This window comes from Amblyraja radiata, chromosome 38, assembly GCF_010909765.2.
Source record: "Amblyraja radiata isolate CabotCenter1 chromosome 38, sAmbRad1.1.pri, whole genome shotgun sequence".
In the NCBI taxonomy this organism is placed as follows: domain Eukaryota; kingdom Metazoa; phylum Chordata; class Chondrichthyes; order Rajiformes; family Rajidae; genus Amblyraja; species Amblyraja radiata.
Genome location: NC_045993.1, coordinates 18,168,017 through 18,192,702, shown reverse-complemented (window position 1 = coordinate 18,192,702; position 24,686 = coordinate 18,168,017). Strand labels below are relative to the sequence as shown.

The window sequence follows — 24,686 nt, the reverse complement described above, 5'->3', positions numbered from 1 at the left end:
CCCTCTCATTCTTCTAAATTCAAGTATACAAGCCCAGCCGCTCCATTCTCTCAACATATGACAGTCACGCCATTCTGGGAATTAACCATGTGAACCTACACTGCATCCCTCAATACCAAGAATATCCTTCCTCAAATTTGGAGACCAAAGCTGCACACAATACTCCAGGTGTGGTCTCACTAGGGCCCTGTACAACTGCAGAAGGACCTCTTTGCTCCTATACTCATCTCCTATTGTTATGAAAGCCAACATGCCATTCGCTTTCTTCACTGCCTGCGCAGAGATGCATAGAGTCTCTTGCCCAGAGTAGGGGAATCGAGGATCAGAGAACCTTCAAGGTGAAGGGGAAAAGATTTAATAGGAATCCGAGGGGTAAAGTTTTTCACACAAAGGTGTTTGGAACAAGCTGTCAGAGGAGGTAGTTGAGGCTGTGACAATCCCATGGTTTAAGAAACAGACAGGTACATGGATGGGACAGGTTTGGAGGGATATGGACCAAGCAAGCGCGTGCAGGTGGAACTAGTGCAGATGGGACATGTTAGTCGGTGTGGTCCAGTTGGGCCGAAGGGCCTGTTTCCATGCTGTATGACTCTATGACAAAGTGCTGGATTAACTCAGCAGGACAGTCAGCAACTGCGGAGAGAAGGAATGGGTGACGTTTTGTGCCGAAATCCTTCTTTGGTTTAGTTTAGAGATGCAGCGCGGAAACAGGTCTTTCGGCTCACGGAGTCCGCTACGACCAGTGATCACCCCATGCACTAGCACTATCCTACGCACATTAGGACCAATTTAACAATTTTGCAGAGGCTGATTAATCTACAACCCTGAAAGTTTTTATAATGTTAGAGGAAACCGGAGCACCCGGAGTAAAAACCCACGAGGGTCAAGGGGAGAACGTACAAACTCCACACAGACAGCATCCGTAGTCAGGATCGAACCCGCGTCTCTGGAGGCGAGGCAGCAACTATACTACTGTGCCGCCCAGAATTATATAACGGTTTCCTTTGCAATAAACGCACCCAACATGTGCTAGTAATGTCCTGTTTGCCAGCTTGTTGACCCTCTGTGTTCCCCTCCTGCAGGGTTTAGGAGCCGTTGCTGTGGACGGAGAGATGGGGACGTGAGCGGCCATTGAGGGCGGCCAGTGACCCCACCCCCCCCCATCTGCTCGGTGTGCGGGCTGAGCTTCGAGGGGCAGAGCTTCGATGGAGGACCACATGACGGGGCACAACAAGGAGAAGCATTATGAGTGCGACGTGTGTGGCAAGTCCTGCCAGTACCCGAGCCAGCTGGAGGCCCACCGGCGGGTACACACAGGCGAGAAGCCCTTTGGCTGCGCCGACTGTGACAAGGCCTACAAAACGACGACTGAGCTGAAGATCCACCGGCGGATGCACACGGGCGAGAAACCCTATGGCTGCTCCACCTGCGGCAAGAGCTTTGCCCGATTGTCGGTGCTGCAGGTGCACTGGCGAGTGCACACGGGCGAGAAGCCTTATGGCTGCCCCACCTGCGGCAAGAGTTTTGCCCAGTTGACGGGTCTGCGGCTGCACGAGCAGGTGCACACGGGCGAGAAGCCTTATGACTGCTCCACCTGTGGCAAGGGCTTTGCCCAGTTGTCGGGGCTGCGGATGCATCAGCAGTTGCACAGCAGCGAGCGGCCCTTCACTTGCTCCGACTGCGGCAAAGGCTTCAAGTCGTCCCCACAACTAAAGGTGCACAGGCGCGTGCACACCGGGGAGTGGCCTTACACCTGCAGCGACCTGCGGCAAGGGCTTCATCTGCTCAAAAAACCTGCTCGAGCACCAGCATACCCACACCGGCGAGCGCCCCTTCACCTGCGCCGAGTGCGGCAAGGGCTTCACCCGCCCCACCTATCTTCTGTCCCACCAGCAGGTGCACACCGGCGACCGTCTCTTCCCCAGGCCCTTCAGCTGCTCCAAATGCGGCAGGGACTTCAAGAGGGCGCAAGGGCTGAAGATCCACCAGCGGGTGCACACGGGCGAGAAGCCCTACGGCTGCTCCACCTGCGGCAAGAGCTTTGCCCAGTCTTCGGGGCTGCAGAAGCACTGGCGAGTGCACAGCAGTGAGCGGCCCTTCACCTGCTCCGACTGCGGCAAAGGCTTCAAGTCGTCCACACACCTGCAGGTACACAGGTGCCTGCACACCGGGGAACGGCCCTTCACCTGCAGCGACTGCGGCAAGGGCTTCACCCGCTCCGACCGCCTGCTGAAGCACCAACGTACCCACACCGACGAGCGCCCCTTCACCTGCGCCCTGTGCGGCAAGGGCTTCTCACACTCCACCAAACTGCTATCCCATCAGCGGGTGCACGCCGGCCACCGTCCCGTCCCCAGCCCGCTGTATGGAGAGCGCTTTGCCATGGCCTCCCACGCCTTGCCTCACCAGCGCATGCACACCAGTGGCCAGCCCTACGACTGCCCGTACTGCGGTGAGAAGTTTGACAGCTCGCGGGGGTTGCGGCAACACCGGCGGGCCCACGTCGGCGAGCGGCTGCTCCCACAGCGGCAAGCGTTTCAAGAGCGCACGGGAGCTGAGGGAACACCAGAGGATACACACCAGAGAGAGACCCTTTGTGTGCGCTGAGTGTGGCAAGGGTTTCACCCGCATGTCAAGCCTGTGGCAGCACTGGCGTACCCACAGCAGTGAGCGTCCCTTCCCCTGCCCGTCCTGTGGCAAGGACTTCACCCGCCTTGACCACCAGCTAGAGCACCGGTGAATCCACACTGGCCAACGCCCTTTACTAGCCCACTCTGTGGCAAGGCCTTTACCCGCTCCTCCAGACTGCTGGCACACTGCGACGTGGATAGGCACTGTTTAGGTAGACACAAAATGCTGGAAGGAATGGGTAACGCTTCGGGTCGAGACCCTCTTCAGTCTCGACCCGAAATGTCATCCATTCCTTCTCTCTACAGATGGTGACTAACCCGCCGAGTTACTGCAGCACTTCGTGTTAGAGTCATAGAGGGATACAGTGTGGAAACAGGCCCTTCGGCCCAACTTACCCACACAGACGAATATGTCCCGGCTACACTAGTCCCACCTGCCCGCGTTTGGTCCATATCCCTGCAAACTTGTCCTATCCACGTACCTGTCTAACTGTATCTTAAATGTTGGGATAGTCCCAGCCTCAACTACCTCCTCTGGCAGCTTGTTCCGTAAACCCACCACCCTTCGTGAGAAAAAGTTACCCCTCAAATTCTTCAAGTTAAGTCACGTCAATTTTATTTCTATAGCACATTTAAAAACAACTCTCGTTGACCAAAGTGCTTTACTTCAGTGCAGGTACTAACGTGCTACATACAGTGGTACATAGATCTAACGCTTGTGAGTAGAAATAGGTTTTAAGTCTAGACTTAAAGGAGTCGATGGAGGGGGCAGTTCTGATGAGAAGAGGGATGCTGTTCCATAGTCTAGGTGCATACATATTTGTATACATATAGGAGGAGCTCGAAATTGATTCTGTACCGTACTGGGAGCCAGTGGAGAGAGGCCAGAATCGGGGTGATATGGTCCTTTTACGGGTACCCGTCAGAAGTCTTGCTGCGGCTTTGGACCAATTGCAGGCGGGACAGGGATGATTGGCTGATGCCAGTGTGTAGGGAGTTGCAGTAATCAAGGCGGGAGGAGATAATAGACAATAGGTGCAGGAGTAGGCCATTTGGCCCTTCGAGCCAGCACCGCCATTCAATGTGATCATGGCTGATCATCCCCAATCAGTACCCCGTTCCTGCCTTCTCCCCATATCCCCTGATTCCGCTATTTTTAAGAGCCATATCTAGCTCTCTCTTGAAAGCATCCAGAGAACCTGCCTCCACTGCCCTCTGAGAATTCCACACACACCACTCTCTGTGAGAAAAAGTGTTTCCTCGACTCCGTTCTAAATGGCTTACTCCTTATTCTTAAACTGTGGCCCCTGGTTCTGGACTCCCCCAACATCGGGAACATGTTTCCTGCCTCTAGTGTGTCCAAGCTCTCAACAATCTTATGTGTTTCAATGAGATACCCTCTCATCCTTCTAATCTCCAGAGTGTACAAGCCCAGCTGCTCCATTGTCTCAGCATATGACAGTCCCGCAATCCCGGGAATTAACCTTGTAAATCTACGCTGCACTCCCTCAATAGCAAGAATGTCCTTCCTCAAATTAGGGGACACAATACTCCAGGTGTGGTCTCACTAGGGCTCTGTACAACTGCAGAAGGACCTTTTTGCTCCTTTATTCGATTCCTCTTGTTATAAAGGCCAACATGCCATTCGCTTTCTTCACTGCCTGCTGTACCTGCATGCTTACTTTCATAGACTGATGTACAAGGACCCCCAGATCCCGCTGTACTTCCTCTTTTCCCAACTTGACGCCATTTAGATAGTAATCTGCCTTCCTGTTTTTGCTACCAAAGTGGATAACCTCACGTTTATCCGCATTAAACTTCATCTGCCATGCATCTGCCCACTCCCCCAACCTGTCCAAGTCACCCTGCATTCACATAGCATCCTCCTCACAGTTCACACTGCCACCCAGCTTTGTGTCATCTGCAAATTTGCTAATGTTACTTTGAATCCCTTCATCCAAATCATTGATGTAAATTGTAAATATCTGCGGTCCCAGCACCGAGCCTTGCAGTACCCCACTAGTCACTGCCTGCCATTCTGAAAGGGACCCGTTAATCCTTACTCTTTGTTTCCTGTCTGCCAACCACTTCTCTATCCATGTCAGCACACTACCCCCAATACCATGTGCCCTAATTTTGCCCACTAATCTCCCATGTGGGACCTTATCAAATGCTTTCTGAAATTTCAGGTACTCTACATCATCTGGCTTTCCCTTGTCCATTTTCCTAGTTACATCTTCAAATAATTCCAAAAGATTAGTCAAGCATGATTTCCCCTTCGTAAATCCATGCTGACTTGGACCGATCCTGTTACTGCTATCCAAATGTGCGGCTATCTCATCTTTTATAATTGACTCCAGCAACTTCCCCACCACCGATGTCAGGCTAATGGGGCTTTTTCACGGGGCGAGTTGACGCAAGATGTCTCCAGAGTGAAGTGGTCGTGGTCCAGCACGAGTCTCGCACGATATAACGGGGGGTAGATAAAGAGTTCCCACGGTACTCGGCATTTCTGTTATTTGTGCGAGTGACTTGTCCGTCTCCCGAGCTTTCGCGTTAAATCTTGAATGAACATCGTGAACTACACGTGACACAAATGATGTAACTTTTTTTTTCACACACTATAAATATCCTCCCTTGGTTGAATTTGCTCATTTGGAGACATATTTTACTGTGTATGTGGGAGACACAGATGGACTGAGCACAGTACCTCGGTCTTACTATGTGTGGGAGAGGGGGAGAAAGAGACGTACACTCACAGAGGCAGAGTCTCTCAGCCTGTGTAAGAGGGAGGGAGAGAGAGAGGCACACACAAGGTGGATGTGAAATCTCACCTGCCTGTTTCAGTGACAGACACCCGCCACCAGTAAATGAAGACACCCCCATCTGTCTCCCCCTCTCCCTCGACTCCCCCACCTTTCCCTCCCAACTCCAGTCCCGTCCCGACCCCCTGGGAAACTGAATAGAGCAACAATATAGATATAGAAACTGAAACAATATAGAAACTGAATAGAGCAACATGGCAAAAACATCTCTGACACGCTTTACCCCCTTTCTTTGAGATTTTCTGGGAGCCATCTCTGCAAGTGTTCCTGTTAAAAAGATTATCCAACAATGACAATTAGGTGGGACGTCCTCGAAGGACACATGTTCCCTTGTCGATATTGAGACCACCTTTTTTACTCACCTTCTGTCCCCTCTGTCCAGCTTCCGGGTTTACCGTTCGCAGGAGTTCCCACGCGCTATATCTCTAAAATCTGAAGTTAGGTAATGTCTAAAGGAACTGCAGACGATGGTTAATGCTGGTTAATACGCACAGAAGGACACAACATGTTGGTGTAACTCAGCAGGTAAGTCAGATCTGGGAAGAAAAACATAAAAAGCTGGAGTAAGTCAGCGGGTCAGGCAGCATCTCTGGAGAAAAAGAATAGGTGGCGATTCGAATCGGAACTTTTCTTCAGACAGCCTAATCGGAATTGAGTCTGAAGATGTGTCTCGTCCCGAAACATCAGCTATTTTTCTCCAGAGATGCTGCTTGACTCGCTGAGTTACTCCAGCTTTTTGTGTCTGTCTTCGGTTTAAACCAGCATGTGCAGTTCACTCCTTACACGGGTCTCTGTACAACATTGATTGGTAGCGTTCCGGACCCTGCTTCGGAAAGGCATCGATCGCTAGTCGGCGAGGACTCCGACCTGTATCTCTCAAAGAAGTACATGTGAAAAATTTATCACGGACCATAAAAATGCGTAACCTTTCAGTAAAGTCCCTTTTAAAGTCCCTTTTAAAGATTATAGTTATTTTCTTGAATCTCATTAACATAACTCATGAATAAGTTGATGTCCATATGCGGATGCAAATCTTTATTTTTATTTATTTTTTAAATTCAATCCCACAGAAGACAATTTTTACTCACCTTCTGTCCCCTGTCCAGCTTCCGGGTTCACCGTTCGCAGGAGTTCCCACGGTACCCGCAAGAGTTATTACGGATATCGCACTGGCCACTACGTCCATATAATGTTGCAATGCTCAACCACAAGTGTACAAGTCACTCTTGGAGAAATTCAAACTTTCTTGAATTTTCTCCCGAGTGACCAAGATACACGATTACCTGCCGTTAGCGCTACGGTGGTCCACGAATGCCGTACTGTTATCGCACGAGGTTCCCACGATGTTAAACTCTGGTTAACTCTTGCGTCAAGTCGCCCCGTGAAAAGGCCGCTTTACTGATCTATAAATGTGTGGATGATCTTTTCAAAGTCGTCGAATTGGAGGAATGGTTTGATTTTAGCTATTGTGCGAAGCTGGAAGAAGCAAGCTTTTACCACAGCATTAACTTGTTTGTCAAACTTCAATGCGGAGTCAAATATCACGGCAAGGTTTTTGACGTGCGGTTTGAGTAAGGAGGTTAGGCTTCCAAGGCTGCCTGCTATCGTTTTGATGGCCTCCGAGGGGCCGAGTTGGATGACCTCAGACTTGCTCTCGTTTAGTTGGAGGACGTTCTGCACCATCCAACACTTTATATTCTCGAGGCAGAGCATAAGGCTGAGTTGATTTGATCGGTTGTTGGGTTTCAGGGAGAGATAGAGTTCTGTATCGTCTGCATAACAGTGGAAGGAAATGCCGTGCCTTTGAATGACGGCCTAGAGGGAGCATATACAGAGAGAAGAGAATGGGGCTTAGGATGGAGCCTTGTAGGTAAGGCATTAGTTGATTTAGAATTACCTTTTCAAGAACTTTTGAAACGAAAGTCAGTTTGGAAATAGGTCTGTAGTTGCTCAGCAAGGTGGGGTCAAGGTTAGGTTTTTTCAGGAGGGGCTGGACCAGCGCGTGCTTGAAGCAGGTAGGAACAGTGCCAGTGGTCAGAGAACTTATTAAATCTTTTCCCCTTCACCTTGAACCCATGTCCTCTGGTCATCAATTCCCCCACTCGGGGCAAGAGATTCTGTGCATCTAACTAAATTGTGTTAGAAACATAGAAAATAGGTGCAGGACGAGGCCATTCAGCCCTTTGAGCCAGCACCGCCATTCATTGTGATCATGGCTGATCGTCCCCAATCAACCCGTGCCTGCCTTCTCCCCATATCCCTTGATACCACTAGCCCCTAGAGCTCTATCTAACTCTCTCTTAAATCCATCCAGTGATTTGGCCTCCACTGCCCTCTGCGGCAGGGAATTCCACAAATTCACAACTCTGGGTGAAAAAGTTTTTTCTCACCTCAGTCTTAAATGGCCTCTGCTTTATTCTAAGACTGTGGCCCCTGGTTCTGGACTCGCCCAACATTGGGAACATTTAACCTGCATCTAGCTTGTCCAGTCCTTTTATAATTTATATGTTTCTATAAGATGCCCCCTCATCCTTCTAAACTCCTGCGAATATTGGCAATGGAACTGATGCGCTACAATGCTAAAAACTATATTTTGCAGTCTGATCTATCTACTGTACTTGAGCATAACTCGATTGCATTGACGTATAGTATCTACCTGCCTGGATAGCAGGATTTTTCACTGTACCTCGGGACACGTGACAATAATAAACCTGAACCTAAACCAAGATTCCAGCATCTGCAGTTTCTTGTGTCTCCCTCACCTATATCCATCTATCACTTCTGAAGAAGGGTCTCAACCTGAAAAGACACCCATGCCTTCTCTCTAGAGATGCTGCCTGTCCCGCTGAGTTACTCCAACATTTTGTGTCCACTTATCACCTGCCGGGCTTTGTCCAGCCCCCATCTCTTTTTTCCAGCTTCCTCCCCCCACCCTCTCCAGTCAGTCTGAAAAGAAGGGTCCTGACTCAAAACGTTGTCTGTCCATTCGCTCTAAAGCGGTGGAGGAACTACAGGCCGCATCTGTAGAGGGAAGGGAATCTAAGGCGACCACTCCCACAAACTTTCACCACCCCCCCACATCAAGCAGTCTGAAGAAGGGTCCTGACCCAGAATGTTGCCTGTCCATGCTCTCCACAGGTGCACGTTACTCCGGTAGATTGTGTCTGTTTTTGTAAACCAGCATCTACTGTTCCTAGTATCTAGACTAGGCGTGCATTTCATCCTACACTTGCGCTCGGTCTGCCAAGGCCTGCTGGATCTCCCGGTTGCCAACCATTTTAACTCCCCTTCCCACTCCCACACTGATCTTTTTGTCCTGGGCCACCTTCATTGCCAGAGTGAGGTGAAACTGGAGGAATAGCAATAACCTCATAGCTTACAGCCCAATGACATGATCATTGAAGGTAGACAAAATTGCTGGAGAAACTCAGCTGGTACGGTAGCATCTATGGAGCAAAGGAAATGGGCAACGTTTCGGGCCGAAACCCTTCTTCAGACTGATGCAGGGTGGGGGAGGGGGGGCAGGAAGAAGAGGAGCCAGAGGGCTGAGGGAGAGCTGAGAAGGGGAGGAGATAGCAAGGCTACCGGAAATTGGAGAAGTCAATGTTCAGGCCACCGGGATGCAGACTGCCCAAGTATGAGGTGCTGCTCCTCCAGTTTCCGGTGGTGCTCACTCTGGCAATGGAGGAGGCCCAGGACAGAAAGGTCGGATTGGGAGGGGGAGTTGAAGTGCTGAACGACAGGGAGATCAGGTTGGTTAAAGCGGACCGAGCGGAGGTGTTTGGCGAAACGATCGCCAAGCCTACGCATGGTCTCACCGATGTAGATCAGCTGACATCTAGAGGAGCGGATGCAATAGATGAGGTTGGAGGAGGTGCAGGTAAACCTCTGTCGCACCTGGAACGACTGCTTGGGTCCTTGAATGGAGTAGAGGGGGGAGGTAAAGCGACAAGTGTAGCATCTCTTGCGGTTGCAAGGGAAAGTGCCCGGGGAGGGGGTGGTGCGGGAGGGAAGGGAAGAATTGACCAGGGAGTTACGGAGGGAGCGGTCTGCGGAAAGCAGACGGGAGGAGATGGGAAGATTTGGAGGTGGTGAAAATGACAGAGGACTATTTGTTGTATGTGACGGCTAGTGGGGTGGAAGGTGAGGACTAGGGGGACTCTGCCCTTGTTCCGAGGGGGGGTGGGGAGAGAGAGCAGTGTTGCGGGGTATGGAAGAGACCCTGGTGAGAGCCTCATCTATGGTGGGGGAGGGAAACCCCCGTTCCCTGAAGAATGAGGACATTTCCGATGCCCTGGTGTGGAACACCTCATCCTGGGAGCAGATGCAGCGTAGACGGAGGAATTGGGAGTAGGGGATGAAGTCCTTACAGGAAGCAGGGTGGGAAGAAGTGTAGTCCTGATAGCCATGGGAGTCAGTGGGTTTTATAGTGGATGTCGGTCATGTCCCCTTGGACATGAACATTGAATTCTGAAAATTAACGAGACACTCCCTCCCCCATCCTAATCAAGTTCTGGAGTCTGTGCCGACCCGATCTTTTTTTTCCAGCTTTCTCCCCCGACTCCATCAGTCCAAAGAAGGGTCTAGACCCGATACGTCGCCTGTCCATTCCCCTCCAAAGTTCCGGTAGAACTCAGCAGGTCAGCCATCTGTGGTGGGAAACGGATGGAGAAGTATTCCTAATATAATCCCTCCTTGGCCCTGTCGAGAATGCGGTGTCCATTCTTGGGATGGGATGCAAGGTCCGAGCTGACCAGTCATCGTCCGCCGCCCCCCCCTCCGTCCCCCCCCCCCCCCCCTCCTCATGGGACATCTCTTCGTCATTGCCCTGTCTTCTCGATGACGAAAGGCGTCCGGATTAATATGGAATCACCGCTTCCCATCCCCCGGCTGTTCCCCCTCAACTCCGAACGGTTGGATCTCACTCTCCACCCTTGGACTCCGGTGGCTGCGGTAAACAAGGACTTTTGCTCATTAACGCGCTGGAGCCAAGTTGTATTCCAATGAAATAAATATCTGTTTTAAGCAAAACAAAGCATCGAGAGAAATTACTTACAAAGGCACAATAAATTATACAAAAGCACAATAAATTACATGCAAAACCACGGTAAATGACCTATAAAAGCACCACACATGGTTTCAGATCAAGAACGGGTGCTGAGCAGAATGGACTGTTCCCGTCCAGTTAAAGGTCTAGTACAGTTGTGGTGTGCCAAAGATACTTTTCTTGAGCTAGTATGGCTGTTGTGGGCTGAAGGGGCTGTTTCCTGGGCTAGTAAGGTTGTCGTGGGCTGAAGGGGCTTTTCCTGGGCTCGTACATTTGTGGACTGAAGTGCCTAGTATGGGTGTCGTGGACCAAAGTGTCTCTTCCTGGGCTAGTATGGGTGTTGTGGGCCGAAAGGACTTTCCCTGGGCTAGTATGGCTGTTGTAGGCCACATCTTTAGAGGGAAAGGAATCTAAGGCGACCACTCCCACCTCTCCTTTCCAACTTTCCCCACCCCCCACACCAAGCAGTCTGAAGAAGGGTCCTGACCTAGAATGTTGCCTGTCCATGCTCTCCAGAGGTGCACGTTACTCCAGTAGATTGTGTCTCTTTTTGTAAACCAGCATCTGCTGTTCCTTGTATCTAGACTAGGCGTATATTTCACCCTACACTTGCGCTCGGTCTGCCAAGGCCTGCTGGATCTCCCGGTTGTCAATCATTTTAACTCCCCTTCCCACTCCCACACTGATCTTTCTGTCCTGGGCCTCCTCCATTTCCCTCCAAAGTGCCGGTCGAATTCAGTAGGTCAGCCATCCGTGGTGGGAAACAGATGGATAAGTGTTTCTAATATAAGCCCAAGAGTTGTTGAAGAGGATGAGGGAATATGTGTGGGGGGTGGAGGTGGGAGGACTAGAGAGGGGGAGTGAGTGAGTGAACGCAGTGGCAGTAGAGGGAGAGGAGAGATGTGCGCTAGAATGGGGGAGAGGGTAACAAGTGAGGTGGGCTAGAGAGGAGTGAGGGAGTGAAGGGATGGAGGAATGGAGCAGGGAGATGAGGGAATGCAGTGGGAGTAGAGGGAGAGGGAGGGATGGACAAGGAGAGTGAAAGAACAGGAGGTTCTTACTGTTTTACTGTTCTTTTTACAATCCATGTCCTCGGGATATCTAAATCCCAATTTTATTAGTTATTTATGTTATGACATCGGTTGGAAGCTGCATACCAAATCTCGTTGCGCTTATGTGCAATGACAATAAAAGATATTATTATTATTATTATTATTATTATTGGATGGAGGAGTGAGGGGAGGAACTGGTGGAAGGGAGTGAGGGGATGGAGGTCTAGGGAGGAGGGAGGAATTGAGGTAACAGTGGGAGTGAGGGGGGAACGAGGAGAAAGTGAGGGGACAGGTGGAGGGAAGGATGAGAGGGTTTGAGCGAACAGGTTTGGGATGGAGAGACGGAAGGAATGAGGGAGGTTTGAGATGGAGAGAGGATAGAACAGAGCTGGGAGGGGAGAAAGGAAGAGAGAGGGATGGGGAAGAGGGAGGGGCATGGCGAAGGGGAGTGTGGATAGATGGGGGAGAGATGGAGGGGGAAAGTGAAGGATATGGGACGATACAGAGCGATGTCACTCCGTGATGGGAGCCAGCGGTCCTCCAGGCCAGGCGGGGTGAGGAGGCGGGGGAGGCCCAGTGGCAAGGGGCCAGGGGTAGAGAGAGGGAACCCAGGGGAGCAGAGGGGAGAGTGTGGAGCGGGGAGGCAGAGAGCTGAGAGAGTGAGGCAGGAATAAGGGGAGAGGGTCAGATAGAGAGAGTGGGGAGGGGTGGAGAAAGAAAGACTCAGGTGTGTAATGAGACCCATACACAGGAGTAACAACTCATAGTCTTGTAACACAAGCGGAGGAAACATTACATCCTATCATCTCCATAGGCAGCATCAAGTCTGACTGAGATAGTGAAGTGATTGCATGGTTGACCCGTGACCCTTACTGTTGCCACACAACGCCTTCTGGAGTACAAGCGGTAAACGTCAGTAAGCATTTACTATGTCTGCCAGTCTTCTGTCCCAACATCCGGACTCCACGCTGAATGGTTCCACACTTGCGGACCCCGGGCTGTCTAATCCCGTGGCCGGTGTTCGGCGGCTGAAACGTGGCGGCGAGGGACAAACAGCCCGGCTCCCGGAGGGGGGAATCACTGATTCCCTGACTCTAGTGCCTTCTCGTACAGGTTTGAGGGTGGGGGTTCCCGTATTGACCTCTTGTACTGAAGGGGTTAATACATTTTACGTAACAAAATATTAAGAAATTAATCCTTCAGTCATTTTCTAACAAGAATTTGAGAAGTAGAAATTTTGTTTTAGTCTCTCATCCTTCTAATCTCCAGAGTGTGCAAGCCCAGCCGCTCCATTCTCTCAGCATATGACAATCCCGCCATCCTGGGAATTAGCCTTGTAAACCTACGCAGCACTCCCTCAATAGCAAGAATGTCCTTCCGCAAATTAGGGGAACAAAACTGCACACAATATTCCATGTGTGGTCTCACTAGGGCCCTGTACAACTGCAGAAGGACCTCTTTGCTCCTATACTTAACTCCTCTTGTTATGAAGGCCAAAATGCCATTCGCTTTCTTCACTGCCTGCTGTACCTGCATGCTTACTTTCATTGACTGGTGAACAAGGACGCCCAGATCCCGTTGTACTTCCCCTTTTCCCCAACTTGACACCGTTTAAATAATAATCTGCCTTCCTGGCTTTGCTACAAAAATGGATAACCTCACATTTATCCACATTAAACTGCATCTGCCATGCATCTGTCCACTCACCCACCCTGTCCAAGTCACCCAGCATTCTCATAGCATCCTCCTCACAGTTCACACTGCCACCCAGATTTGTGTCATCTGCAAATTTGCCAATGTTACTTTGAATCCCTACATCAAAATCATTTATGTATATTATAAATAGCTGCGGTCCCAGCACAGAGCCTTGAGGTACCCCACTGCCTGCCATTTCTCTCCCGCCTTTCTTAAAAAGTGAGATAACATTAGCTACCCTCCAATCCACAGGAACTGATCATGAATCTATAGAACATTGAAAAATTATCACCAATGCGTCCACAATTTCTAGAGCTACTTCCTCAAGTACCCTGGGATGCAGACCATCAGGCCCTGGGAATTTATCAGCCTTCATTCCCATCAGTCTACCCAACACCATTTCCTGCCTAATGTGGATTTCCTTCAGTTCCTCCGTCACCCCAGATCCTCTGGCCACTAGTACATCAGGAAGATTGTTTGTGTCCTCCTTAGTGAAGACGGATCCAAAGTACCTGTTTAACTCATCTGCCATTTCCTTGTTCCCCATATTATATATTTTTAATTAAACCTTTTTTAGTCTTCAAGGGTCCACCTTTGGTCTTAACTATTTTTTTCCTCCTCACATATGTAAAGAAGCTTTTATTTTCCTCCTTTATATTCTTGGCTAGCCTACCTTCCTACCTCATCTTTTCTTCCCATATTGCCTTATTAGTTATCTTCTGTTGCTCTTTAAACATTACCCAATCCTCGCATCTTTGCTACGTTGTGCTTCTTCTCTTTTATTTTTATACTGCCCCTGACCTCCCTTGTCAGCCACGGTCGCCCCTTACTCCCCTTGGAATCTTTCTTCCTCTTTGGAATGAACTGATCCTGCACCTTCTGTATTATTCCCAGAAATACCTGCCATTGTTGTTCCATTGTCATCCCTGCTGGGGTATCTTTCCAGTCAACTTTGGCCAGCTCCTCCCTCATGGCTCCATAATCCCCTTTATTCAACTGTAACACTGACACCTCTGATTTACCCTTCTCCCTCTCCAATTGTAGATTAAACCTGACCATATTACGGTCACTACCTCCTAATGGCGCCTTAATCTCAAGTTCCTTTATCAAGTTCATTACACAACATTAATTTCAGAATTGCCTTCTCTCTGGTAGGCTCCAATACAAGCTGCTCTAAGAATCCACGCGCTAAAGAGCCACGCGCTAAGGGACTTGCTTCCTCAGAGAGGCGCACGAGGGGTACTACCATACACGTGCAGGTCGTGTCTGCAAGCCAAACCCGCTGATTGGAACATTCACCGGGTATACGTGAACTGTGCATGACCCGTTTCGTATTATGTGCTCACATATGCACAAGCGTGTACACGTAAAATAACAAATCCTCACACCTTATACTGGTGTTTTACAATATGCTCCACTAACCACTCTATATATGCTTTGCTTCTTTAAGAGGAAGGATGTAGTTTAACCCTTATTAATCCATGCCATTTACAATCTTCACTACACATATATGCATGACACCCTTTACATGGTATTACGGTACTACACAGCTTTACACTAGCAAGGTCAGTCGGCTCTCATAAGCCACGCCGAGCTGGATGAGAATGGCTGGCAGTATAAATGTTCCTGATTGCTTCTGGAATAAAGATTGATCTTTCACTATGTGTGTTGTTGTGGATCATTCACAAACAGCAGTAGACCGCCAATTGTATATATCTATCACATATAGTTATCACCACTATCGCTAGGACTCCTCATCTATTCTAGCTAGTCAACAGTAGGGATCACTCTCGCAACTACCAGTACAACTTTGTGGTGAGTAGAAATAGCTTTAAATTAGCAACATAGAAAATAGGTGCATGAGGCCATTCGGCCCTTCGAGCCAGCACCGCCATTCATTGTGATCATGGCTGATCGTCCCCAATCAATAATCCGTGCCTGCCTTCTCCCCATATCCCTTGATTCCACTAGCCTCTAGAGCATCTAACTCTCTCTTAAATGCATCCAGTGACTTGGCCTCCACTACCCTCTGTGGTAGGGAATTCCACAAAATTCTTACACTCCAAAAGACCCAAAATGTTGCCAATTCTTTCTCTCCAGAGATGCTGCATCACCCGTTGAGTTACTACAGCATTTTGTGTCTACCTTTGTTTTTACCAGCATCTGTAGTTCTTTCTTAAATCTTACGTATTCTGTTTTATTTACTAGCGTCTCCGTCAATATATTACTAAGAAAGCGTCTTATGGGTTGTCAAGAATTCCCTGAATCTCCGGAGAATTAATGATCAGTTTTCCAGGGCCTGCTGCATGTATCCAGAAGGAAAACCACAGAGAGCCCCAAATAAACACAAGCTCATTATTGCTCCATTGAATTTGGGACAAACATAGACTCAGTAGTCGGAGACTGAGTTGGATGATCAGCCATGATCATATTGAATGGCGGTGCAGGCTCGAAGGGCCGAATGGCCTACTCCTGCACCTATTTTCCATGTTTCTATGTAAGACTGGTGGCAGAACTGGGAAGGGGGAGGGGATGGAAAGAGAGGGAAAGCAAGGGCTATCTGAAGTTAGAGAAGTCAATGTTCACACCACCGAGGTGTAAACTACCCAAGGTGCTGTTCCTCCAATTTACGCTGGGCCTCACTCTGACAATGGAGGAGACCCAGGACAGAAACGTCAGATTGGGAATGGGAGGGGAAGTTGAAGTGCTGAACCAACGGGAGATCAGGTAGGTTAAGACAGACTGAGTGGAGGTGTTCAATGAAACGATCGCCGATCCAGCATTTGGTCTCGCCGATGTAGAGAAGTTGCCACCTGGAACAGCAGATACAGTAGATGAGGTTGGAGGAAGTGCAGGTGAACCTCTGCCTCACCTGGAAAGACTGAAATTAATTTGATCTGACTGTAATTTTAAAAATCAGTCAGTGGTGTCTTAATCTGCTGAGTGTCTACTTGTTTCTGGTTATAATAGCTCTTGAATTATCTTTCAGAGCTTTAATGACTTTCGTTTATGTAGTTTAGAAGTGTCAGACAGTCAATAGTGACAAATTAATCCATTTTCTGTCAACAAAGGTTTCTTTCAAACCATTGTCTGAAACTGCTGATGAGATGAAGACCTTGCTCACGCTGGAGAAACTAACTGGTCGTGACAGACGGTGCCTTTCATGCAATGGACAGAACATGCTCTATTGGTCACATGGTTTGTATTTAAATGCTGGCACTTTACATCTTTCCTTTAGGCTGTCCCATGAGATGGTGGATGATTTGCTTCCAGTCAGGTTCAGTGGGTCCTGAGCAGGCAAATGGTCATTGTGGGGAATGGGGGTTCCTCCGCAGATGCGGCATGGGGAGGCCAGTTGGGCAGACAGGAGGATGGTTTATGAGATGGTCCCGTTTCAGTCCAGTCCAGTCTTGCGATACGAATTTACCTCTTTGTATATCAAACAATTTCCCTGTACCTCGATACAGTAACAATAAGGTATGGTTGAATCAATAGCAGAGGAATGGACACTTGCATGCTCCCAATGCATGGTATTCAGGTTCTCAATTCTCCTTCACTGAGTGTTCATGGCTAGAGGCTTCCAAGAGTCAGTGGAGCATGTTGTTTTTCTTCAAGGTAACTTGGAGCACATCCTTGAATCTTTCCCTCTATCTTCCCAGTAATCTCTTCCCATGCTAATGCTTGGAGTAGTGTGGGTTTTGGGAGACTGGTGTCAGGCAGGTTAATGATGTGACCTGCTCAATGTGGCTGATTTATAACTAGAAATTACTCAATGTACTAGAGTAACTTAGTGAGTCAAGCAGCATCACTGAGAAACGGGAATAGGATGTGTTGGATCGGAGCAGGGCAAAGCCAGGCAAGTGATAGATGGATAGTAATGACCTAAATGCTGGAGTAACTCAGCCGGACAGGCAGCATCTCTGGAGAAAAAGAATGGGTGATGTTTCGGGTTGGGACCCTTCTTCAGACTCTACCCGAAACGTCACCCATTCCTCATCTCCAGAGATGCTGCCTGTCCTGCTGAGTTACTCCAGCATTTTGTGTCTATCTTCAGTTTAAACCAAAGATCATAGAGCAGAACAATGACCTGGCAGGCTGGGGGGGCGGGGCCAGGAAGCAGGTGGATGGGCAGGGTCGGGTAGGGCCAGGTGCAAAGGCATTGTGAGGTCAGCAGCTGGGCACACACACTAACCACCTGCCCCCCCCCCCCCCCCCCCCCACACACACACAGCGAGTCCGATCTAAGCTGTCAATGAAGACAGCAAATTTATTTTTTTAAACACAAGGCAACCTCGAGACCCTGGGGGGGGGGGGGAGGAGAGGGGATAGAGGGAGAGGAGGGGAGTAGGGAGGGGAGAGGACCAATGGAAGGAGGGAGGGAGTGGCTGAGGGCCGGGGAAAGTAGAGGTGAGGGAGGGATTGGGGGAGGGAAGGAGAGGGAAAAGAGGGAGGAGGTGAGGAGGGAGAGTGGGGGAATAGAGGGAGAGTGGGGGGTAGTAGTGAAGGGGCAGTGGGCGAGGTTGGGAATGGGGAATAGAGGGAGAGGAGGGCAGTGGGGAGGTGAGGAGGGATAGTGGGGGGGATAGGGGATGTGAGTGGAGGAGGTGGGGATAGAGAGGTAGGAGGGGGGTGTAGAGAGGGGAGAGAAGTTATGGAGGGAGGAGTGGACTGTGGGTAGGGGAAAGGAGAGGGAGAGAGAGGTGAGGAGGGATTGGAGGTGGGGAGGAGAGGGGAAAGAAGAGGGAGGGTGAAGAGGAGGGGGAGAGAGTGCTAGGGATGAGGGGAAATGAGCCGCGCCAGCACAGTTGGGGGTTATAGCTGAGTGGTGGAATATTGCGTTGAGGGACCAAGCCTGTGTCCCATTTAGTCTAGTAGGACACTAAAGAGTTTAGGTAAAGCCTTGACCAAGACTGGACAGGAATGAGTTATGGTATTCCCAGCCATTTTAACAGTTCAAAACACCAAGCTACAGCTTTTACACCTTTTGAACTGCTAACAGGACAAGCTATGAACCAACCAGCAGATGGCCCTCTATCTGTAATGAGGGTGACCCCACGCTACATACCCCCTGGGGTGCGACTAGAGTGTGGAAGTTAGTTTTGACCTACAGGCCCTCAGCGATTAACTAATTATGTACGCACAGCAATTAACCCGAACCTTGTCAGTTTTGCATTCACAGGTATTGGAGACGCAGAAACCACTATTAGCATAGAACGGTGGAAAGGGCCCTTCCTAGTACTACTGACCACACCTACAGCAGTGAAGGTCGAAGATCTTCCTCGTTGGGTACACCTAACTGAAGGCAAAAGGATTGGATACAGGAAAAAGGACAATGGGATTAAATGGCCCAGATGACCTGGACTAATACCTTTTTGTCTATGAGTTATGAGTTAGTTTGTAGGGGGAATGGCAGTAACTGTCTGGTGTGCACTTATCTTCCCCACAACAGCAGAGGACGTGTACCACTGGTGCCAATAGCCCTAAACCAGACTGAAAGCCCGTGGTCCTACTCCATTTTCACGTCACGGCGTCTGGCAGTTGCCTAGTAATCTCGCAAGTATATGGGAATGTGAGCAACAAGCACAGGGAACCCAAGTATAACAATTTTAAAGGATGGTACACAAGCCCGTTTGAACCAGGCTGGAAGGTTGAGTTCCGGAGGAGGCGCTGTCCTGAACGGCTGCCTGTCCTGCAGCTGTCCGTTTTTTCCCCTTCTTTTTTTATTATTTTTAGTTCGTTAAGTGTACAGTCAGGGGGTCTAAATCTTTTATGTGTGGGGGGTGGTGGGGGGGAAGGGGGAAACTGCTTTTCTAAGTCCCTACCTGGTCGGAGGGGTTGCCTTCCTCCGAGCAGCGTCTTCGACCTGTCCTCGCGGTTTACCAGCGGGTCCTGGAGCGACGTTTCCCTGAGGGGACCTGGCCAGAACATCGGCGTTGGCAGCGGCGCAGAACGTCGGCGTTGGCGGCGCAGAACATCGGCTTTGGCGGCAGTGCAGCGCTGGAGCGCTATTGCGGAGCGGGCGATGCCTTTCCTGGGTCGCCGCGCTGGGACTCCAGTATGCTTGGTACCGCCGAGGAAAACATCGTGGAGCCGCGGTTCTGCGGAGCGGCCAGCTGCGAAGTTGAATTTACATCTCGCCGAGATCACCAGTGTGCGGAGCTCCGTCGGGCGTGGTCTGTTGGCTTGGAAGCCGCAGGCTCCGGTGGGAAGGCGGCCGTTCCTGGCACCCCAAGCTGCTGGGGGTTCTCCCGACGCCGGAGTACCATCACCCGGCGAGAACATCGGGCGCCGTGGCGGCGACTGTGGAGGCCTCAATAGGCCCGACTATGGGTGGACAAGAGGATGGGGACTGGACTTTGTGCCTTCCCCCACAGTGGGAATCACTGTGGGGGGATGTTTTGGTGTTGAATTTCTTTATGAATACGGTGTTGTATTTTTATTAGTGTGCTGCAAGGACATCAGAATTTCCCCTGAATAAGGGGATTAATAAAGTATTTATCTATCTATCTATCTATCATAACAAGCCATCCCGATATACCAATGAATAGCTCATGTCACTGCAACAACCCAGAGAAAGGGACATAATTGGGAAACAGCTCATGCACCGCAATCTCTCCTCAGAGACCACCACCACCAGTAAATGGAACATAATTTGTGTGCAAGCTACGGGCATGGATGCCAACGGAAGACTACAGATATGTTGTTCCCTGCATGAAAGTGGTCCAGGATCTTGCAGAGGTAGCTAAAACCCTAAGAGTCAAAAGGGGTATCTGGGAAGCACAGAGGTGTTGTATGATTGCTTTCCCCCTCTGCAGGAAAGCCAAGTTAACAAGGGAGTTGCTCAATATTGCTTCCCCCATGGAATCACTGACAAATACAACTGTCGAAGTCCTAGCAAATGCAAAGATGACCATTACGTCTCTTTCAGCAGACATGGTTGCCATCCGCACTATGGCCTTGCAGATCATATGACATTAGATTTGATCTTGGCGGAAAAAAAGGGGGCACCTGCGATATTTAAAGGACAAGAGTGTTGCACCTACATCCCTGATAAATCCTCTAATATCACTGACGTTGCTAAGAAATTGAGAAGATCCGTAGGGTTGGCAGTGACATGTATGGATACGGTGAGAAATGGAAACCGGTGGCCATACCGTTGGTTTGGTGGAATTAGAGGTATTATGATACATTATGGCTCTATCCTTCTGCTTTTCATTATTAAATGCTTGCGACCATTGTGTAGATACAGAGGACTGCGAATGTTATCATTTATGATAAAAGGAGGGAATGAGAGTTATTACATTTTATTTAACAAAATTTAAATAAATAATGCAGTCGTATCTAACAGGAGTTTAAGAAATAGAGACATTGTAAGTAGTCTCTATTTCTCTACTAACTACAATGTATACGTAATATGAGAAAGCATTGTTTGAGAAAAGAGGCTCGGTGCCAAATCTGATATAACTGACAATTTTAAGAAACATACGACTAGAATCAAGGACAAGGCAATAACTCCTGCCAATAATGACTGTGCCAACCTTGATACAAAATGGAGTCGACTGTCCTTCTTTCTCTAGAAACTTTGTCTCGAAACTGAAATGGATGAACACAGTATGCCCGAGCTAAGATTGGAGCATACTGCTGACATTGCATAGTTTACTAATAACTTGCTATTGGTTTAGCTTGATATGGGTCTAGCTTTCCTTATTTCCTGAAAGGCTACAGATAGACTTGGTAGGCGTGTTTATTGATAAGAAATGACTAAAATTGTACTAACTTTTCTTTGTTCGGAGAGTTGTGCGACAGGGAAGCGAAGGTGTATAGCTTCCAGCACACTCCTGCTAGCGAATAAAAGAATCTTGCCTTACTTTGTGTTTGACTTGTCTGTGATAAGTAATCGAACTTTAACACCTATCCACATCGCAGTGTGCCAGCAGTCTGGAGGAGCGGGCAAAGACCTTGCCACAGAACAGGCAGGTGTAGGGGAGCTGGCTGGTGTGGGCTCAACGGTGCTCCAACAGGTGGTCAAGGAGGGCGAAGCCCTTACCACAGGAAGGGCAGGGGAAGGGACGCTCACCGCTGTGGGCACGCCGGTGCTGCCACAGGCAGGTCATGCTGGCGAAACCCTTGCCACACTCAGTGCACAAAAAAGGGTCTCTCTCCGGTGTGTACCCGCTGGTGCTCCCGCAGCCCCCGTGCGTTCTTGAAATGCTTTCCAAAGTGGGAGCAGCCACTCGCCGGCGTGGGCCCGCCGGTGCTGCAGCAACTCCAACGAGCTGTCAAAACGCCTCACCGCAGTACGCGCAGCCATAGGGCTGGCCACTGGTGTGCACGCGCTGGTGAGACGGCATGGGAGGGCATGGTAAAGCACTATCCACACTCTGGGCTGGGGACGGGTCGGTCGCTGGCGTGCACCTGCTGGTGGGACAGCAGGCTGGAGGAGCGGGTGTAGCTCTTGCCGCACTGGGCGCAGGTGAAGGGGCGCTCGCCGGTGTGGGTGCGCTGGTGCTCCAGCAGGCGGTAGGAGTTGGTGAAGCCCTTGTCGCACTGGGCGCAGGTGAAGGGGCGCTCGCCGGTGTGGGTGCGTTGGTGATCCAGCAGGTTGTTGGAGCGGGTGAAGCTCTTGCCACACTCGCTGCAGGTGTAGGGCCGCTCCCCAGTGTGCAGGCGCCTGTGCACCTTTAGCTGCGTAGATGACTTGAAGCCTTTGTCACAGTCGGAGCAGGTGAAGGGCCGCTCATTGCTGTGCACCTGCCGATGCTCCCGCAGTCCCGACGACCGGGTAAAGCCCTTTCCGCAGATGGAGCAGCCATAGGGCTTCTCACCCGTGTGCTCCCGCCGGTGGTCCTTCAGGTGATTTGCTGTCTTGAAGCTCTTGCAGCAGTCGGAGCAGTCGAAGGGGCGTTCTCCCGTGTGCACCCGCCGGTGGGCCTCCAGCTGGCTTGGGCGCTGCCAGGCCTTGCCACACATGTCACACTCATAATGCTTCTCCTTATTGTGCCCTATCATGCGGTCCTCCATTGAAGTTCAGCCCCTTGAAGCTCAGCCCACACACCGAGCAGATGGGGGGCTCACTGGTACCCTGGGCGCCCTCAATGGCTGCTCACGTCCCCACCTCTCCGTCCATAGCAACCCTGCAGGAGGGGAACACAGAGGCTCAACAAGCGGGTAAACAGATCTTTACTAACACGTGAACATTACTAGTGCTTGAAGGGAGGGGGGGAGCGGTGAGAGGGGGGAGGGGGTGAGGGGGAAGCCCAGAGGGGTGAAGGGGAGCGAGGGAGAAGGAAGTAGAGGGGGCAGGGGGAAAGGTGGGGAGGAGAGGGGTGAAGGGGAAGCGGTGAGAGGGGGGAGGGGGTGAGGGGTGAAGGGGAGAGAGGGGGAAGGTTGAGCGGGGGAGGAGTAGAGGGGGGAAGGGGGGGGAAGGAGGAAGAGTGGGGAGGGGGGGAAGGGCCGGGCCTCTCCTCCACTTACCTGGGGACGAGCAAACGGTAATCGCAGCGAGCCGCCGTGACGTCAACCGTCGTGCACGACCTAAGCCCAGACGTCACCGCCAAACCAGAGACGCTGCACCGCGGCCTCCCGCCGCCAGGGGCGCTTCATTCGGAGGACCAGAGACGCTGCACCGGGAGGACTGGATCCGCTGCACCGCGGCCTCCCAGACCTCCTTCCCTCCTTCACTCACTGACATCGTCCGCACGCCTCGGGCTCCGGCTCCTCGGGTCGCCGGCCGCAGGATCACCCTCGAAAAGGGAGGAGGGGGTGGGGAAAGGACGCGGGGCCGAGCAGCAGCGGCGGCGGAGCTCCGCCATAGGACCTTTGGTTCCCACCTGAGCGTCGGTCTCACGTGACCGGCGACCAGGTCCCGCCCCCGCATTGACGGGCAACGCCAGCGGCCAATGGATTGAGGGGCTCCCGGCCCCCGCCCCTCCCACATCCGGTCACCACGGGGAGGAAAGCGGGCAAACTCCACACCGACTGGCGTCTCGACGCCTCTTCCCCCCTCACCCTCACTCACCCTTCCCCCCCTCACCCTCACTCACCCTTCCCCCCCTCACCCTCACTCACCCTTCCCCCCCTCACCCTTCCCCCCTCACCCTCACCCTCACCCTCCCCTCACCCTCACCCTTCCCCCCGAATCACCCTCGAACCGCTCACCCTCTTCTCTCCTCCCCTCACCTCACCTGTCCCCCCCGCACCCTCCCCCCCCTCACCCTCACTCACAACCTTCCCCCCTCAACCCTTCCCCCCCCTCACCCTTCCCACCCCCTCACCCTCCCCCCCCTCCACCCTCCCCCCCTCACCATCACCCTCCCCTCAACCTCTCACGCTTCCCCCTCCCTCACCCTTCCACCCTCTCTCACCCTCCTCCCCTCAACCAATCACCCTCTCACCCTTCCCCCCCTCACCTCACATTCTCACGCTTCCCCTCCCTCACCCTTCCCCCTCTCTCACCCTTCCCCCCCCCTCACCCTCACCCTCTCACCCTTCCCCCTCTCACCCCTCGCCCCCCTCACCCTCACCCTCCACCCCCCCCCCCCTCACCCTCACACCTTTCCCCCCCTCTCACCATTCTCCCTCCCCTACTCACCACCTCGCACTCCCCCCCCCCCCCACCCTTGAAACCCAATGCAGAATCACTCCCTGGAGCTGGAGTAACTCCCTGTGGTATCTCTTGCTTCTTGGTTTCCTGGTCCCCCCAAAATATTCCAAATTAAATTTAAACTGGAGGCGGAGGAGGGTCCACCACCAAACTCCAAACTCAGCACAACTCAGCCTATTGCACTTTATCTGTTTATTTATTGTGTATATATATATATATGCTCTATTTTATATAGACACACTGAGCTTTTATCTCCTGTTCTGTATTATATTTACATATTCTGTTGTGTTGCAGCAAGCAAGAATTTCTTTGTCCTAACTGGGACACATGAAAATATAATTCTCTTGATTCTTGACTTGGACTTAAGCAAAAAAGGGTTGTTGGGGAAAAAAGAGCTACCTTAAATTTAGTTGCGTCTGGTTGGGTAACTATGGTAGGGTGAAGACTATGGAGCAGCCAGCATCTCTGGATATAAGAAATTGGGTGACGTTTCGGGTAGAGACCCTTGTTTAGACTCCCTCTAATTTTAGTGTTTTAAGTTTAATTTAAAGATACAGAATCAAATACACAGGACAAGATGTTAAGAAGTCCCTTGTGCCAATAGGTGGGGAGCATTTCACGACATTCGTTGATTGTTGAGAGTGGTAGACGCTCAACATCTGTGGGGGGGGGGGGGGGCGGGGGGGGGGGGGGGTGGGGGAGTGGATACGTATATCTTGGCCTGGGTAACCTTTAGGACAGTTGGGCACAGGACACATCATCAGTAGTGTACCCTTGCATCACTGGGTGTTTCGGCCTTTTATCACTATACACCCTCCACAAGGGCGGCCCGCT

At 50.9% G+C, this 24,686-nt stretch overlaps 1 protein-coding gene across 2 annotated transcripts; it reads left to right on the top strand.

Annotated features, from left to right (window-relative positions):
• Window positions 1-1,206: 1,206 nt before the first annotated feature.
• On the top strand, window positions 1,207-2,936 carry LOC116966952 (gastrula zinc finger protein XlCGF49.1-like). 2 transcript variants are annotated; one of them, XM_033013339.1, is made up of 2 exons: window positions 1,207-1,925; window positions 2,358-2,936. In XM_033013339.1, the coding sequence occupies exons 1-2, from the start codon at window positions 1,218-1,220 to the stop codon at window positions 2,454-2,456; spliced, it is 807 nt and encodes a 268-aa protein (XP_032869230.1). In that variant the 5' UTR covers window positions 1,207-1,217; the 3' UTR covers window positions 2,457-2,936. The 2 variants fall into 2 exon arrangements, with proteins under 2 accessions (XP_032869230.1, XP_032869231.1); XM_033013340.1 differs by lacking the exon at window positions 2,358-2,936 and having other exon boundaries at window positions 1,207-1,475; window positions 1,557-2,351.
• Window positions 2,937-24,686: the final 21,750 nt, after the last annotated feature.

Excerpts from the sequence above, each read along its gene's own strand:
- LOC116966952 (XM_033013339.1), top strand. The coding sequence starts at position 1,218 with ATGACGGGGCACAACAAGGAGAAGCATTATGAGTGCGACGTGTGTGGC. Across the intron at positions 1,926-2,357 it reads GGCGACCGTCTCTTCCCCAG|CCCGCTGTATGGAGAGCGCT; the intron begins GCCCTTCAGCTG and ends TCCCGTCCCCAG.